General features: G+C 26.7%; 3 protein-coding genes across 6 annotated transcripts; 1 reads left to right on the top strand and 2 right to left on the bottom strand.

Moving 5' to 3' along the window:
* Nucleotides 1-98: 98 nt before the first annotated feature.
* Nucleotides 99-2,467, bottom strand: Cpes (Ceramide phosphoethanolamine synthase). Its single transcript, XM_027348466.2, has 3 exons — nucleotides 1,636-2,467; nucleotides 1,229-1,522; nucleotides 99-1,171 (listed from the first exon to the last, which is right to left on the bottom strand). Exons 1-3 carry the CDS (start codon nucleotides 1,810-1,812, stop codon nucleotides 590-592), a joined length of 1,053 nt encoding a protein of 350 aa, XP_027204267.2. The 5' UTR covers nucleotides 1,813-2,467; the 3' UTR covers nucleotides 99-589.
* A 4,644-nt stretch (nucleotides 2,468-7,111) lies between these two features.
* Nucleotides 7,112-15,041, top strand: LOC113798030 (uncharacterized). Of its 2 annotated transcripts, XM_075825148.1 has the most exons (6): nucleotides 7,113-7,771; nucleotides 7,875-8,031; nucleotides 10,324-10,762; nucleotides 12,051-12,441; nucleotides 12,515-12,774; nucleotides 14,189-15,041. In XM_075825148.1, the coding sequence occupies exons 2-6, from the start codon at nucleotides 7,903-7,905 to the stop codon at nucleotides 14,446-14,448; spliced, it is 1,479 nt and encodes a 492-aa protein (XP_075681263.1). In that variant the 5' UTR covers nucleotides 7,113-7,771; nucleotides 7,875-7,902; the 3' UTR covers nucleotides 14,449-15,041. The 2 variants fall into 2 exon arrangements, with proteins under 2 accessions (XP_075681262.1, XP_075681263.1); XM_075825147.1 differs by having other exon boundaries at nucleotides 7,112-8,031.
* LOC113798011 (ras-related protein Rab-22A-like) lies at nucleotides 15,041-16,647 on the bottom strand. 3 transcript variants are annotated; one of them, XM_075825154.1, is made up of 7 exons: nucleotides 16,438-16,647; nucleotides 16,229-16,357; nucleotides 16,072-16,151; nucleotides 15,924-16,005; nucleotides 15,791-15,862; nucleotides 15,599-15,722; nucleotides 15,041-15,536 (listed from the first exon to the last, which is right to left on the bottom strand). In XM_075825154.1, the coding sequence occupies exons 2-7, from the start codon at nucleotides 16,304-16,306 to the stop codon at nucleotides 15,316-15,318; spliced, it is 657 nt and encodes a 218-aa protein (XP_075681269.1). In that variant the 5' UTR covers nucleotides 16,307-16,357; nucleotides 16,438-16,647; the 3' UTR covers nucleotides 15,041-15,315. The 3 variants fall into 3 exon arrangements, with proteins under 3 accessions (XP_075681269.1, XP_027204290.2, XP_027204289.2); XM_027348489.2 differs by having other exon boundaries at nucleotides 15,041-15,539; nucleotides 16,438-16,639; XM_027348488.2 differs by lacking the exon at nucleotides 16,438-16,647 and having other exon boundaries at nucleotides 15,041-15,539; nucleotides 16,229-16,410.
* Nucleotides 16,648-16,787: the final 140 nt, after the last annotated feature.

The raw sequence follows: 16,787 nt of genomic DNA, 5'->3' as shown, positions 1-16,787 counted from the left end.
ATTCTTCATCTCGTTCATCTTATTATGTTATTATCATCATCATCACCAGAATATTATTCTTTACATATATGCACATTTTTAATTGAAAATAATTATCATTTAATCAATTTATATTCATTCAAAAAACAACAACAACAACAATAAAAATCTAGTCGTGTTTTGTTATACAAACTTGTACACACATAAAAACAGTGTAAAAAATAAACTTTGAATTTATTTTTTTAAATACAAAAACAACAGCAGCAAAAAATTATATTACCCATCAAAATCCTATTGTTGTTGTTGTTGTTGTTATTGTTTGGATTTTATTTGAAATTAAAAAAAAACAAACAAACAAACAAATACGGTTACTATTCTATACATACATTTTCATAATTATATTTCTTATTATTATTACAATTGTTTCATTGCTTGTTGAAAGATGATAAAAACAACAACAACAAACAAATTTGATCTGATAAAACAAAACGATAATGAATTTTTTTTTTTTTGATATTTATCTACAAATTGATGGATATGTGTGCGTGAAAGCGTTTTATTATTATTATTATTATTATTATTATTATTTAAATTTTATCTTGTTTTTATTTCAGAATAATGTTAAATGATCAGTGAGACGAAATTTTATGTCTTTCAAATGTATTACGCATAAAAATGATAGACCAGAAATTAGATAGAATGCATATTGATTTGATAATATAGCCCATTGATTGGTTTTATTAAACCAAATAGCAATCAATAGAAAATTAGTGAATGCATGTGGATTTAATAAACGCCAAAACCATGTTATTGTATACATTAATGATGATTTAAATATTTCTTCTTGTAATTCGGTACGAACATTAAAACCATCAGTAATACTTGGATCAAGTATAAAATGATATTGATTTAGGAATAGATTCCATGTTAATGATGAAATACCAATCTGTAATAATAATAATAGATAATTTTTTATTGTCTGACGACGTTGATTATTGATGATTCCTGTATCACATTCATTTTCATTTTTCAATAATGAATATGTTGTATGTGTATGTAAAACATTTGATGATTTGGCACCAATAGGTTGTCGTTGATATGCATAACAAAATGCAGCATACCAGAATATAACAACACCGATTCCATCACATATTCCATCGACAATATATCCACTTGAATTAGTTACTGAAACCTATAAATGATTATTATTCATTATTTTAAAAAAAATGATCAATTTTAAAAGTCATACCTGTTTTTTAGCATCAATACCTAAACGACAACGAGCAATATACCCATCAAGATCATCCATAAATTGGCGACCAAAAAATGCTAAAACACCGATACGACGAATAAATAGACTATCACTTAATATTAATCGTGCAGCAATCAATGCAAAAATAACACCCATATATGATATATGATTAGCGGTAATCCACGGAAATATATAAGGTAAACGTGTATATTCAATAAATATTACTGTTAATGGATGAAATACATAAAGATTTACATGATCAATCATTACAGTTTTCACTGTAATCGTTATCTATTCGATTGATGTAAGAAATAAAAAATAAATAAAAACAAACATAATAATAATAATGATAAACACCTATTGATGATTGTGTTTTTTGTTGAAAAAAAAAATAAAAAACTTACATTCAAATTTGATTCATTTTGAATAATTTCATATAATTGATAATCGGATAGAAAAAAATAGATGATAAATATTGTAAGAATAATGATGGAAAAATTATCTTTAAACATTTTCGAATGAATTTTTTTCTGTATTGAATCGAATGAAAATTGTTCGAATTTCGATTTAATTTTCATCATCGTTGTAATTAATTTAGAGAAGTCAAAAAACAATAGAAAACAAAACACTACTTTTTATGGCAATCAATATGATTGAAAAATGATGATGATGAATTTTGGCGGTAATTTTTTTCGGTGAGAAAAAAAAATAGAATCATCAACCGAAAAAAAAACCAAACTAGCAATGACCCAATTTATAAAGATTATTCGAAACAAGAAAAAGATTATAGAATCAGGAACAAAAGAAATTTAACATTTTTTTCAAAAAAAAAAATCACACGAGGATGATTCAACAGAAAATTTGTGAAGAAAAGTCGGTAACAAAACATACAAGACCTTGTAAGTGATTTTTTTTCAAAATAGCACGTAATAAGGCATTCTGTTATAGTCGGTGTTTATTAAAATCTCAAGAATCGATCACAAAATACACTTAGTAACGGGATTTTTGTTAAATTCTGTTAACTGAAATTAAGTTTTGTAATCACTGATTGTCTGATTTTAACAACAATAACAAAAAAAACAGCAGCAATAGAAAAAACAATCTGCCAATTGAAATGCATCTTTTTATCGGATTGTTGTTGTTGTTGTTTTCCATTGTAATTTTATTGGTAAAGTGGGGGGAGGATAAACAAAATAATAATGATAATAATCAGACCATCGATTAACATGGCGACAACGACATTTTTTTATCTCTGAATTTCTTTTTTTCTTTTTTTGAAATTAAAATTATCATTATCATCACTCATAGACCAAATAGATAAATTGTAGTCATAACGATAACCTTGGATACAATAATAATGATGATTATTATGAAAAATATTTTAAATGATCAGTTATTTTAAATATTTGAATTGAATTGAAAAGAATTTATCGATTGGCAATACACAAGTGTTAATGAATTTTCGGGTTGAAAACAAAAAAAAATGATTTTTTAAAGCTATAAACTTGATACTAGATGGCAGTCTAAAAAGGGGATGAAAAATGGGCCTAATGAAATAAATTTCGATGGATTTTCAATTTGTCTTTTTCTTCTTTTTTATTTATAACGGTTATAGTGATGTGAAATTTGTGTGTTATGTTTGGGAAAATAATTAAAGAAAAAAAAACGAAACAAATTATAGGACAAATCAAAACTTGTAATTCGAATATCGAAAATTAAATGAAACAAATTATTGATCGCAAATGAATACGATTTGTATACAGAAAATTGCAAGGTCCAATCTATTCTCAATCTAAATTAGTGAAATTTCTTAGTGATGGACAACACCCAAGTAATGTTTTTGATTTTTAAAGAAATTAATTTCTTCAAAATCAAAAACAAAATCAATGCATTTTTATGTTCCTGGAAATCATTCTAAATCGATATTCAATAATCAAACAAACAAACATCAGTAGCTTAAAGCTTATTCGAATAATTCAGATTTTTTTTCTGTTTCAGGATAAAATACAACAGAAAAAATGATCAGAAAAAAAACATTGATCATAATGATACTAATTTACGAATCTAGCTCAACTCTTTCTTAAATTTTTAACTTGTTTTTTGTTTATTGTAAATAAATTTATCAAAATTCGTGATCATAAATAATAATGAAATTTTTATTCGAATGCGATCTGATAATCGGATTGATGATGTATTCCACCCAAAATATTATCAATTTATTGATCAAAAAAAATCTTTGTGTTAAATTGTAAATAATTTATCGTTAATAAACTGGGAACGATAATAACGGATAGTTTAATTTAACCCGAAAACCTTATTATAAAAATTATTACTTTTTTCTTTTTTTACTTCTTACGGTGAAATCGATTTTTTGTTGTTGTTGTTAAACATTTATTTTGTAACATTAATTTCATTTCAGCGAGAAAAAAAAACGAAAATTCTAAATTAATGACCTTAATAAATGATAATTGTTATTAATTAATCAAATCAAAATGAAATGAAACAAAAACATAAATTTTGTTTATTTTTCTTGTAAATAAAAAATTTCGATGTTAAATCAAATCCGAATCCGAATCGGCCAACGGCCAAATAGTTTGTAACTTTTATCTATTTTTTTTTCTTTCTCTTACACCTTTATCTGTTTGTATAAAAATGTTTTTTAAAAAAAACTTTTTAAACTTGTTTTCGATGGTTTTTAAATGAAAATTTTATTTAATTTTAATTTTTTTTTCTTCCATTGAATCCGCCGGTTTTGCTTCAGAAAAAATTTGCCGTCTATTTTCCTGTTTATTCATTTATTTTTTTCGGATGATCATATATAAACAGACAACTACAAAACATCTAAATTCGTAAACATTGTATCTTATCGGTGTGTGTGGCGAATGAAAATTGTAAATATGTCATATTGAAGAACAAAAAAAGGTTTGTTTGTTTTATTTGACAATATTTATTCTAATATTTACAGAAAGGTCACAACCCGAAAACAAACAAAAAATGGTTTTGAAATCAATAATGATAAACAATTAACAATCCAAATTGATTTATTGATTATCGATCCGAAAAGAAATAAAAAGAATAATTGAATTAATTTTTGGATTCACAAATGCAAGAGAGAGAAAAAAGTAAATTATTAAAAACCTTCGAACCTAAAAATTAAAAAAAAAAATTATAGATAAATTTGATTTAAAAAGTTGAACAACGAAATAGGAAAAAAAATATCAAAAATCATTCATTCCATGCCATGTCATGCCTGGCTGTCATTTTCATCATCACCATTCACTACCGATCATCTTCAGGTATGCATGGCATGGCATTGCATGGCAATGGGTTGCGCCTTTTCCCCTCCAAAAATTAAAAAAAAATTCATCAATATATATAGAGCTCCCCTTTTCTTCTTTCTTCTATCTTCTTCCACATCATTATAAATGATATGAGAAATGATCAACAAGTTTTTTTTTCTTTCATTCAATTTCTTAACTTTTCGCTTCGTTTACCTTTTTTTTTGCTGTCGAAACGAAACGAAACGAAAATCCTGATTTTATTTTTCTTTGATCATTCCATGTTGTAAGAAAATTTGGAAAAAAAAATTGCTAAGAACTTGTTGTTGTTGTCGGACGGCTTCGAATCATCCATCGAGATTTACGATATTCGAATTCTTTAATAATATTTGAACAATTTCTTCTCTCGTTCTTTTTGGCTCCCTCTCTCTCTCTCTCTCTCTCTCTCTCTCTCTCTCTCTCTCTCTCACTTTTTGATTATTTTTGATATCATCATGATCAAAATAATGATGAAAAAAAGAAACTAACTTGATTGGATTTTCATCATCATCATCATTGCCGACGCCGTATGTTCGTGGTTCTGTTCATCACCATCAACATTATTGATGACAGCGATTACCATATAATGATGATAATTTTTTTCTGAAGGAGAGGGGGAAAAACAACAAATATCTTCGGTTATCTTTTTTTCTTCTTCAAAAAGCATTTTGAGCAAAAAACCAAATAAACGAATGAAAAATATAATAAAGGTATACATAAATCTATCTAGTATCAAAAAAAAAATTGTTCAAAACAACAAATATTTTGGAATTCTCAACTCTTTCAAATGAAAATTTGGTTTTTTTTTCGTCAAAATATTTATTCAAAATTTTCCAATTTTTTTTGTTTTGATATCCAATATAATAATGGCAATTTTTTTCCCAGAAAAAATAATTGACCAAATCAATCGATTTTTGATTTCAGTGAATTCATTCAAATCGATCGATCGAAAGAACGAATGAAAAATTCAAATATTTTTTGGAAAATTCCAAGAATAGGTTGATGTTTATATGGTAGCCAAAATACAGTAATATATAAACCATTCACATTTTTTAAGCGACAAACAAAAAAAAACTGGTTATCTATCTTGTTTAATCTTAAGAAATCGAAAAAAATAAAATATTTGACCGGCCATAATCATTTGCGTGCCAGCTTTTGCGTGATTGGTTGGTTGGTTAGCTGGTTGGTTGGTTGATTTTGGTTTTGGTTATGTCAAAAATTTTTTCTCTTTCTCTTCATTTCATTCGAAACAACATTACATTATTAGCCCTTCATTATCATCATCATCATCATCATAATCATCACCAATTGATCGAATCAAAAAAAAAATGGTCAAATCTTTGTTCGGTTAAAATGAGAAAAAAACAAGAAGATAAATAAATAAATACAAATAACTTGTATGACAAATCTTAATGATCGAATTGGTATTCAAAACATTCATTCGTTCATATAAAGATTATTATTGGACACCTGTTGCACTAGTTTTTTTTGTTTCTGAAGAAAATATCTATAAGGAAGACAACAGTAACAAAATTGTAGCATTCAATATACAGAAATATTTGATAGATTTTTTCCCCTTCAATCTTTTTTTTCAAAAAAAAAGAAAGAAAAAAATTATAGACATTTGAAAAAAAAGAAGACAACACAAGAATAAATAAGAAAGCTATAGCTAACTTTAGATTTATATAGACAGACAGAGCTAGAGAGAGAGAGAGATAGATAGATTAAAATCTCAACATAATTTAGTATTATTATGGCTAAAGAAAATATAAATAAAGGTAGGTTGTATACAGGGATCCACGCATACGCACAGGTGATATTTGGGTCCCGATGGTTATTTTAATTCATCATTTTTTTTAAAAAATATATATTTTACTTTTGATTCAAACAAATCTTTCATATTCACATACACACACAGAGAGAGATGAAAAAAACAATTCATTCAATTCAATTCAATCTGAAATTATTATTATTATTTTTTTCTGATTACGCCGTAGTCGATCCGTAATATTATCTATCTCTCCTTCTCTCTCCCATTCAACCATTTTTTTCTCTCAATCTCTCTCTGTCTAACCATCCATCCATGTTTCTTTTTCTCTTTTCATATATGGTTCTCTCTATCTATCTATCACACACTTGGAGATATTGAATTTAAAAAAAACTGGAAATCGGTATTTTTCTCGTTTCCCCTATGGAATGTATGCATGTGTGTTTGCTATATGTGTGTATGTGCCGTATAGAATGAATGAAATAATAATAATAAAAACAGGATGATAGATAAAATTATGTTTGATTTTTTTTTAAAAAAAAGATGTAATGGTGGTATGGTATAATGATGATAGTGATGGTGGTGGTGGTGGTCTTTCGTCGATGGTCGTGGTGGTGGTGGTGGTTTTTTTTCTTTGATTTCGATTTGGTTAAGTTGCGGGGTTTTTTTTATTATTATTATTCATTTCATTTCATTTCGTTTCCTTTCGTCTCATTCATTCATAGCAGCAGCAACAGCATCAAGATCCATGAATTTCTTCTGTTCAAAAAAAAAAAAAAAAATGTTAAATAACAAGTAAATTTTTGGTTGGGTTTTTTTTGATGAATCCAGTTATTTTAGTGTGTGTGTGTGTGTTTAAATGGTTCAGGCGTTGTATTTTTTTCTGGTTTGAAAAAAAAGAGAAAAAGAAAAATAATATTATCATTATCGTCGTCGTCGCCGTCGTTGTCATCGTCATCATCATTATCATCAACAAGTATCTCTCTATATACGGATACCGGCATTTTTTTAAAAAAAATTTTTCACTGATTAAATTTATTACATAGACACATGCACATTGAATTTTACAGTGTAAATGTTGCAATTTGTAATTTTTTTTTTGCTTTTCTTCTAAATCGATTGGTTAAAATTATCAATTAAAACTAACCAAAATTAATTCATAACCTTAGATTTTATCAAAAAAATTGATTGATTTTTTTTGTTGTTGCTGTTCTTCTTTATGCACATGTGTGTGCCTTATGTGTGTGTGTGTGTGTGTGTGTGTGTCTCCAATCATCTTAAATCATCATCGAATGATGGTAGATTGATTTAAATGATTTTCAAAGTATTTTTGATTATCAATTGTCTCAAGTGATCATCATCATCATCATTATCATTTAATATCATTATTGACTGAATTCACATTTTAAACACAATTGCAACAGCAACAAAAAAAATTCCGGTTCCGTAATTTTTGTATGCTTGTTTGTTTGAACATAATCCATTTTTATTCAAACTATTTTTTTTCTTCAAATTTTATCATTATTTTTTTATTTGGTGAAAATAAAATGTTAAACAGCAGTAGCCTATCAAGTTTAAGCATCGATATGGAAACGGCATTCTCATCAAGCCGTTCATCACCATTAAATTGGGATGATTGTGAAGATAATGCTACATGCGATGATGTTTCATTACTTGAAGATGATGATGATGATGATGAATTTCAATCATTACAGGTATGTTGTTGTTGTTGTTCAAAAATTCAAAAATCAAAAAAAAAAATCTAATCCATTTGAACCAAAATTATTATTATTATTATTATTCGGACATTCATTCAATTCAATTCAATTCATTGTTTTCACATTTTCGACATAATTTTTTTTGTTTCATTTTGTTTAATTCATTCGAATGAATCAATCATCATTTCATCAATCAATTCATTCATGTCTGTTCTACATTTTATTATTATTATTATTTTATCGTTTTGTTTTTTATCTCAAACTTTTTTTTTGGCCTTCTGTATGCTACAATCTTTTTTATATTATCATCATTATTCATGATTTGAAAAAAAGGGCGATAACTCTTTTTTTATTATAATGAAATGCAAACGGACGAACAAACAAACAAACAAACAAACAAACAAACAGTCAAAATCTTAATCTTAAATCCATAGATCAGGATCTGGAACAAAATAAAATAAGAAAAAAACTAATAGTAAAATCCTTATCAATCGATAAAAAACAACAACAATCAATTGATGAAATTGTTGACTGAATATTCGAAAAAAAAATCTAATAAATTTTACCTTTCAAATAAAAAGTTTACTAGGAAACATCATAATCATTTTCAATGTAGAATATGAATGATGATGATGATGATCGATAGACATTTACCAATTATCAAATCTTGTTTTTGATTTTTTTTTCAATTTTTTATCTGTAAAAAAACAAATCACCGTTATCTATTATGGAATGGTATTAATGTCAGAATGATATATGTCAAATAGTGAAGATGAAAATAATATTGAGAATTAAAATGTCCATTTTGTTATTGACATTTAAAAAAAAACAAAGACACGCATAATATTGTTGCAAATCAAAAATATGATTGCACACCACCATCATCATTATGATAGGAAAAAAAATGACATTTTTATTTGTAATCTTCGGTTCATTTGTTTGGTTTTTTCCAGAATGAATGCAATTCGAATGAATTATATTCGGTTAGTGAAAGAGAAAGAAAACAAAGATTCGTGCTTGTGGCCGAGAAGTAGCAGTATTTATCAATCATCATCATTTTAAGATGAATACGAAACAATAATTATCCAATTGATTTGATCGATCTATCAATTGATTGATTGATTGATTGATTTGAAATTCATAATAAATCAATCAAAAAACAATGTTTGATAGATGAATATAACATGGTCCACGTTAATTTGTTTCTGTTTCGGACAACAAAAAAAAATATTCAAAATGTGTTGAATAGCAGGACACGCCAATCATGGCAAAAATGAATGAATGAATGAAAATATTTTTCCAAATAATTCATCATTCAATTGTTGCCAACAGTCCACCTAGATTTTTCTACTATTTTTTATATTCGAGAAACAGTAAAGAAAATCAAAGACTAAAATCAAAGAATTAACATTTCAATCAAGCCCAGAAACAAAAGCTTATTGGCACGATTTTTGAAATGAATGAATGAATCAAATCAAATGAAAGATAGAAATGAGATTTTTTGTTGTTTTTTTTTCTTCTTTTTTTTAGATTGATAATTCTCAAATGAAAAATTTAAACCAAAAAATCGATTCAGTTGATTGGCCACGTTGATGAAAATCAAATTTTATTTTATTCAGTTTTACTTTTATCTGTTTGATATTTCATCTGACAAGGTTTAATCTTGTTTTTTTTGTTTGTTTGTGAAAAAAAATGTCAAAGAGTTTTTTCTGTTCAATTCTGATCAGTTTACAGGAAATACGATTGAAAATGATATTTCAATTTGACATTTAATCCACAAAAATCAAATCAATTGCCGGCAAAATGCTGCCATTTTGGTAAAATTTCCGTTACATACATTCTTTGAATGTCAAATGTTTTTTTTCTAAATTATTCACATAGAACAGAAAAAAATGAAGAAAAAAGGAAACAATTTTTTTTTGTTTCGGAAGCAATTTCCCTTTGCTTTCATTTCCATCTTCCAATTATCAAGGTCTAAATGTGCATTTATGAATCACAAAAATTTTTTGTTGATTTCTCTCTGTATCAAACCCTCTCTCTAGCGATTTTATCTATTCTATAAACAAACAAACAGTTACAGTTATCGACAACAGACAATCGAATGAAACTTTTTTTTAAAAATGAATGAATAACAAGACCGACAAAATTTGTAACAGGAATATATGATGATAACATTTGACCTAATAAAATTATGCAAATTTTTGTTTTAAAAATTATTAATTTCATTTTTTTTCATTTTTTTTCTTTTGAAATTTCTTTAAAAAAATTAATTATTAATCAAAAAAAAAGAAACCATATTGGCCATTATCATCATCATCAATTGCAAGAAGAAATTATAGTTTAGTTATATTCAATGATCGTTTTATGTCGGAAACATTATCATTAAGTGATGATGGTGAAGATTGTATAGATGGTATTACAACAACAACAACACCATCAACAATAATAAATAAACGTTCAAATTTATCAAATGATGGATCAATTCCATTGAAAAGATCAAGACGTACGGCTGCTGCTGCTGCTGCTGCTGCTGCTACTTCAACAACAAATCTACCATTTAGTCATAATAATAGCCATCATAATCATAAATTATCAACATTAACAATACCATCTAATCATAATCATCATAATAATCATCATCATCATTTAGCAACGTTGGTCCATAATCACAATCATCATCATCATCATCAACATCATACGATTGCCGGACGTTCACCTTTACCATCAGGTATTGAAATGAATCCAAAGAAGAAGAAGAAAAAAAGTCGAGAATTTTCACACATTTTTTTTACAAAAAGTTTACACTAAAAAAAACAAAATATTTGAACATTTTGAATCGATATCTTTAGTAGTCAAGTTTTTCTTCGAAAAAATTTACATAAGAGAATCATAAATTTACCATTTCAATAGTTTTAAAATTCATGAATCTAATTGAAACTTTTTTTTCCTTTGCTCTCACTCGTATTCTTTAAAACATTTGCACTCGAAAAAAAATATTATGATTAAACCTTGCAGCAATTTTTTATGATTATCTATGATGAATGAATGAATGAACAGGATAATAATAATCCATCATTTACGATGATTCTAGGACAGAAACAGAATAGTCAACCCAGATCAAAGTTATTCTTATTCATTAAATGAATTTAAAATTAGAAACAAAAACAAAAACAAAAAAATTATTTAAGTTTGACCAATCATTGATTATCATATCCAGAGGGATGAAAAACCTATCCTTTTTTTCTTGGAGAAAAACCGGATTAACCTGATGATTATGGATACTTTGTGTGTGTGAGTGAAAATTAATCGATTAAAATCGATTGATTGATTGAAATGTAAAACCGATTTTTCATTCGAATCAACAACAACAACAACAACAAAAAAAAACATCCAAACCCAAGTTGATTATACAATTTACTAAAACAAAAATTCTTTTTCTTTCTTTTTCTTTTTCTTACATAATGGTAAACGATGGGCACGATTAAATAAATTTATATAATATGATAATGAATTTGAAAAAAAACCTGATGATCAACTTGTTGCGCAACACACATAACTTCATTCATACCCATCATCTGACAACATCATTGGATGATACAACTTGTATGGCTGATTGAATGCTGTTGACCTTTGATGATGATATAAATATTCAACCAAAAAAAATGAATGAATGAATGAATTCATGTGTGTGTGGGGGGGGGTTTGACTTATAATGATAAAAATACTGGTTGGTTTTGATGGGGGATGATTATTATTATTATTATTGTGAATGGTCAACGACTCTGTTGTTGTCGTTCGAATGTTTTTGTTACATAACAACAACAACAACAATATTCACGATGAACCATCACTGTTATTATCATTATCATACCTATATCCGCATTTGTTCGCGTGTTTTCTTCTTCTTTTTCTTTTTCTTTGAATTCATTCATTGATTTTCTCTCTTTCGCTTTTTTTTTCGCTGTTCTTAATAAAATTCTTTCGGTCGATTGAATATAATTTTTTTTTATTCAAAGACATTGACCTTGAGCTGCAATTTACAACAACAACAACACCACCACCATCAACTAATGGTAATGGTCTAACAACAACAACAACAGGAACATTATCATCATCATCATCATCAAGTTCTTCATCATCATCTTCATCATCTTCTTCATCAACATCATCATCATCTTCAAATAATAGTAATTCTTTATTATATAATTCAACAACGGCAACGACGACAATAACAAAAGGTACGACAATTATCAATGGATTGTCATCGACAAAATTAAAACAACAACAACAACAATCGTTGGCTACAGTAGCCGTACAAAATTCTACATTAGCTGCATTATTAAATAATCCTTGTTTACCACCAACACCGCCATCATCGCAATGTGGATCAGATTCTGAAACACAAAGGTAAATATGATTAATAATAAGGATTATAACAACATTGATTTATTTATCTTTTTTCACAAAATTTTATAATTAGAAATTCAACCAATGAAATTATTGTCACTAGCAGTAGTAATAATAATGGTAATGGAAATCAAACAATTTCTGGTCGAATAAAAAAATCTCGACAACAGCAACAGCAACAACAACTACAGCAACAAAATTCTACATCATCAACAACAACGATGACAATAACAAATATTGGATCATCAACATCCAATTCAACAGCAATGAATAATCAAAGTATACATGCACTAATATCGATTCAGCCAAAAAATGCAACACACGGTACAGCAGGTAAGAATTATTGATAAAATTATTATTATTCTTCAATCGAATCATTCGAATCGAACATAATGAGAAACTTTCCTGAAAAAAAAATCCTTTTTATGAAAGAAAATTTTTCAACAACAACAAAAAGAAATCAGGAAATATGATCCGATTCAATCATGATGAAAAACATATTTCCTATTTATAGTGAATGAACAAAACAAAACAAAAAAATTTTTTCGTTTCTTTTCTTTTTTTCATATTGAAAGAAAAAAAATGATGATTATTATTATTTGAAAAAGAAAGAAAGAAATACCTTGTGTGAACAAGATGAAAAAAAGATTCATTCCTTTATATGAAGAAATGAAAAAAATGGTAACAGGTTTTACAAGCCATTCAAGCTCTCCGGAACCGGTATTTACTTACGTGAGCATACTTGGCGCTATCATACATTTTGTTTTACCTGTTTTATCTATTTTTTTTGGATGAATGAACTTACAATTATTTGATTCTTTTGGGTCGGTGACTTAAGTTATTTTACTCTGAAGTGTTAATATGGCTAGTTGAATTCTCTCTTTTAATTTCTCTGTCTCTCTCTTTCTCGATTTCTCGTCATCAACACCGGCCTCAATCATTTTTGAAAAGAAATTCTTTTCCCAAATCATATAAAGCTAACCGGGTTGAAATTAAATACCGGATGATTATGAAAAAAAACTATATACAATGATGTATATTTTTCAACATAGAAAATAGACCTGATCATCATCATGATTTTCACTTGAATGAACAAATGATTCACAATGATTGAACCCCAATAACCACGAGACAACAATGATCCAGACAAAAGAAAAAAAAATAAGATACAGATCAAGGGTGTAGGTTTTTTTTTAATGATGTTGTTGTTGATGATGATGATGATGATGATGATGATAAAAGAAAAAAAGAATCCAACAGACAGACAATGATAATGTTAGATGTTTGATCATGGTGAACAACAGTAACAGAAAAACAAATGAAAAAAAAATAAATTCGAATCAAGAGATAATGGATTGCTTGCTTGCTTGCTTGAAAATTGGCCAAAACTTAGATTGAGAATTGAACAAAACAAAACAAAAAAAAATCAAAAATGAATGAATGAATGATTGTTTTGATTGTGGAAAAAAAATGAAAGAAAAAAAGATTCACAGACACTCCGACAAATACAGAGTGATTGAACAATTTTTTTTTGTTCGTTTGTTTGTTGTATGGCCAAATGGTTGGCAGAAACAAAATATCTTGCTGAATTTTAAATGATATTTTTTTTTTTTGAATCTAAATTTGAACAGGTTTAAATTTTTTCCCCATTCTCTTTTTCCCTTTATGTATTCATTATTTTTTTGTTGATTCTAATCATGTCTGTTTTTTTTTATATATTTCTTTTTCCACCATCATTTTTCTATAGTTATATTGACCGAAGAAGAAAAACGTACATTAATCGCTGAAGGTTATCCAATACCGCAACGTTTTCCATTAACAAAAAGTGAAGAAAGAAGTTTGAAAAAAATTCGTAGAAAAATTAAAAATAAAATCAGTGCACAAGAATCAAGACGTAAAAAGAAAGAATATATGGAAGAATTGGAAAAACGTGTACAAATACTTGATTCAAGAGTACGTGAATTGGAAAAAGAAAATAAAGCATTAAGACAATTAAAAGTGGCTTGAAATTTTTTTTTCTTATGGACGAAATGATTGATGTATGGGATGACTGAGAATAACATTTTAACGACGAACATTCCACCGATTCACAGATTTTTCTCCTAATTTTATTAATATTACTATTTTTTTCTTCAAATTTATAATAATTCCGGGAAAACAAATTAACTTCTTTTTTAAAAAATTATTCTTCTTCATAAATCCTCTGATTCTTACAATATAAATGCTCAATTTGATTATTATAATTATTATTATAAAATTTTTTCTTTTGAATAATTTTATTGAATTTTTTTTCATCTAGAAAAAATTTATGGAAATGAATTTTTTTTTCGTCCCTATTTTTTTTGGTAATTTTTAGACACTTTTTTTATGCTTATAAATCTTTATGTAATGATTATATAATATTTGGAATTTTTTATTGAAATTTTTTTTAATATTTATTTTTATAAAACAAATTATTATGATAATTCATTCATTTTTTTTGTGTGTGTGTGTGTACTATTTATATGGTGTTGAAATACATTATATTTTTATTTTTTAAAAATACAAATCGAAAACAAAATAAAGAAAATATTATGATTGAAATGAATGAATGAATGAATGAATGGGAAAAAAATTTATTACAAAAAAATAGGATTTCTTTTAATGAAAATTATAAATCATTTTGAATCGATTGGACAGTAAATTTCATCTATTATTATTATTATTATACGATTATAAATATTTGGTCGATAATATTAAGTCAATCAACAATCGATATATGGAATATGGAAAACAAAAAAAAACAAAAATGTTTGAAAAAATATCACAATAAATTGACTGGATGTATGTATGCATGTGTGTATATTTGTCGAAGATGGATTTAAAAAAATAAAGCTAACAACATTTTCCGGAATTTTTCGTTTCATCCTTTAATGATAATGATCTTGTTGATTTTTGTCCATGATTTGGGCTATCTTTTTGGCCAGCCAACGATGATGATTGTTCCATCTCGCGATATCGATTCAAACCATTTATAAATAATTCGGTTATATTATAACAATTTTTAGCACTTGTTTCAATGAAAAATGCATCAACACTATCGGCATATTGTTTTGCTTCTATGGAAAAATCAAAAATGAAAATTTGATTATTGATTCAAAAAAAAAAAATCAATTACCATAATGCATGACGACACGTCTATCGGCAAGATCAGATTTATTGCCGACGATACAAATCAAACATTTTTCCAATAAATATGTTCGTAATTCACGTATCCATGATTGAACCGAATCAAACGATGACTGTATATGAAAAAAAAATGTTTCAATTAAGCTTCAATTTCTTAATTTTTTTTTGTTGAAAATATTACTCTTGAAGTGACATCATAAACAACGATACAAATATTGGCTCCCCGATAATACATTGGCGCTAGGGCTTTATACTATATCAGAATAATGTTCATAATTATTTTCCTTTTTTTAAATTAGATAAAAATTAATTACTCTTTCTTGTCCGGCCGTATCCCATATGTTTAATTTATAACATGTACTTTTAATGTACATGGTTTTAGTCATAAATGAAGCTCTATATTATGAATGGAAAAAACAACATATTTATAATGAATGTTACCATTTAATAAAAAGAACGAACCCAATTGTATTTTCCATACATGGATTGTATGTATTATGAACAAAACGTTGAACAATTGATGATTTACCGACACCGGTATCCTAATATATAAACAATGAAATTCAATCGCGATAAAGATTAGTTTTTCTTATCAAATATAGAAAATCTTATAACTTACACCAAGTAAACAAATTTTACATTCTAAATTACAAACTTTATTTGTCGTAACCATTGTTTTTGTCTTCGTTTTCGACATAGTGATAACAGAATGTATTTTGAATTGTAATCATCAAAGGATTGTTTTTGTCTGTTAAATTTATTTATTTAAAAAATGAAAATAATGAATAACAAATAATAATAAAAACGCCAATATTAATAACACCAAACTTTTTAATATATTATTTCTGGTAAATAATAATGTGCGCACATCATTATCATCATTCTATAAAAGGTTTATGATAATAATGCTAACATGTGTTGATGATGATGACGATAACTGAAACATTACAATCTTTTTTATCAACAAATGACATTTAGATTAGCTATGGTGATGGATTTCGAATACATACTTTCATCCCATCTATCTATTAATTTGTTCTCCAAATTCAATTTGGATATTTATAAACTTTTTTGTTTTTATTTCTGTAACGTTTTATCCGTACGGATAAATTGACTCGCAGAATAGAAAACAAAACAACTTTATTCGGTACTATTTATCTATATGATTGTCATTGGGT

This window comes from Dermatophagoides pteronyssinus, unplaced genomic scaffold (genome assembly GCF_027571235.1).
Source record: "Dermatophagoides pteronyssinus isolate colony J.1.1.1.1 unplaced genomic scaffold, Derpt_VIB-CSIC_2022.12 sq0003, whole genome shotgun sequence".
Lineage (NCBI taxonomy): Eukaryota > Metazoa > Arthropoda > Arachnida > Sarcoptiformes > Pyroglyphidae > Dermatophagoides > Dermatophagoides pteronyssinus.
This window is presented reverse-complemented; position numbering and strand designations above follow the sequence as displayed.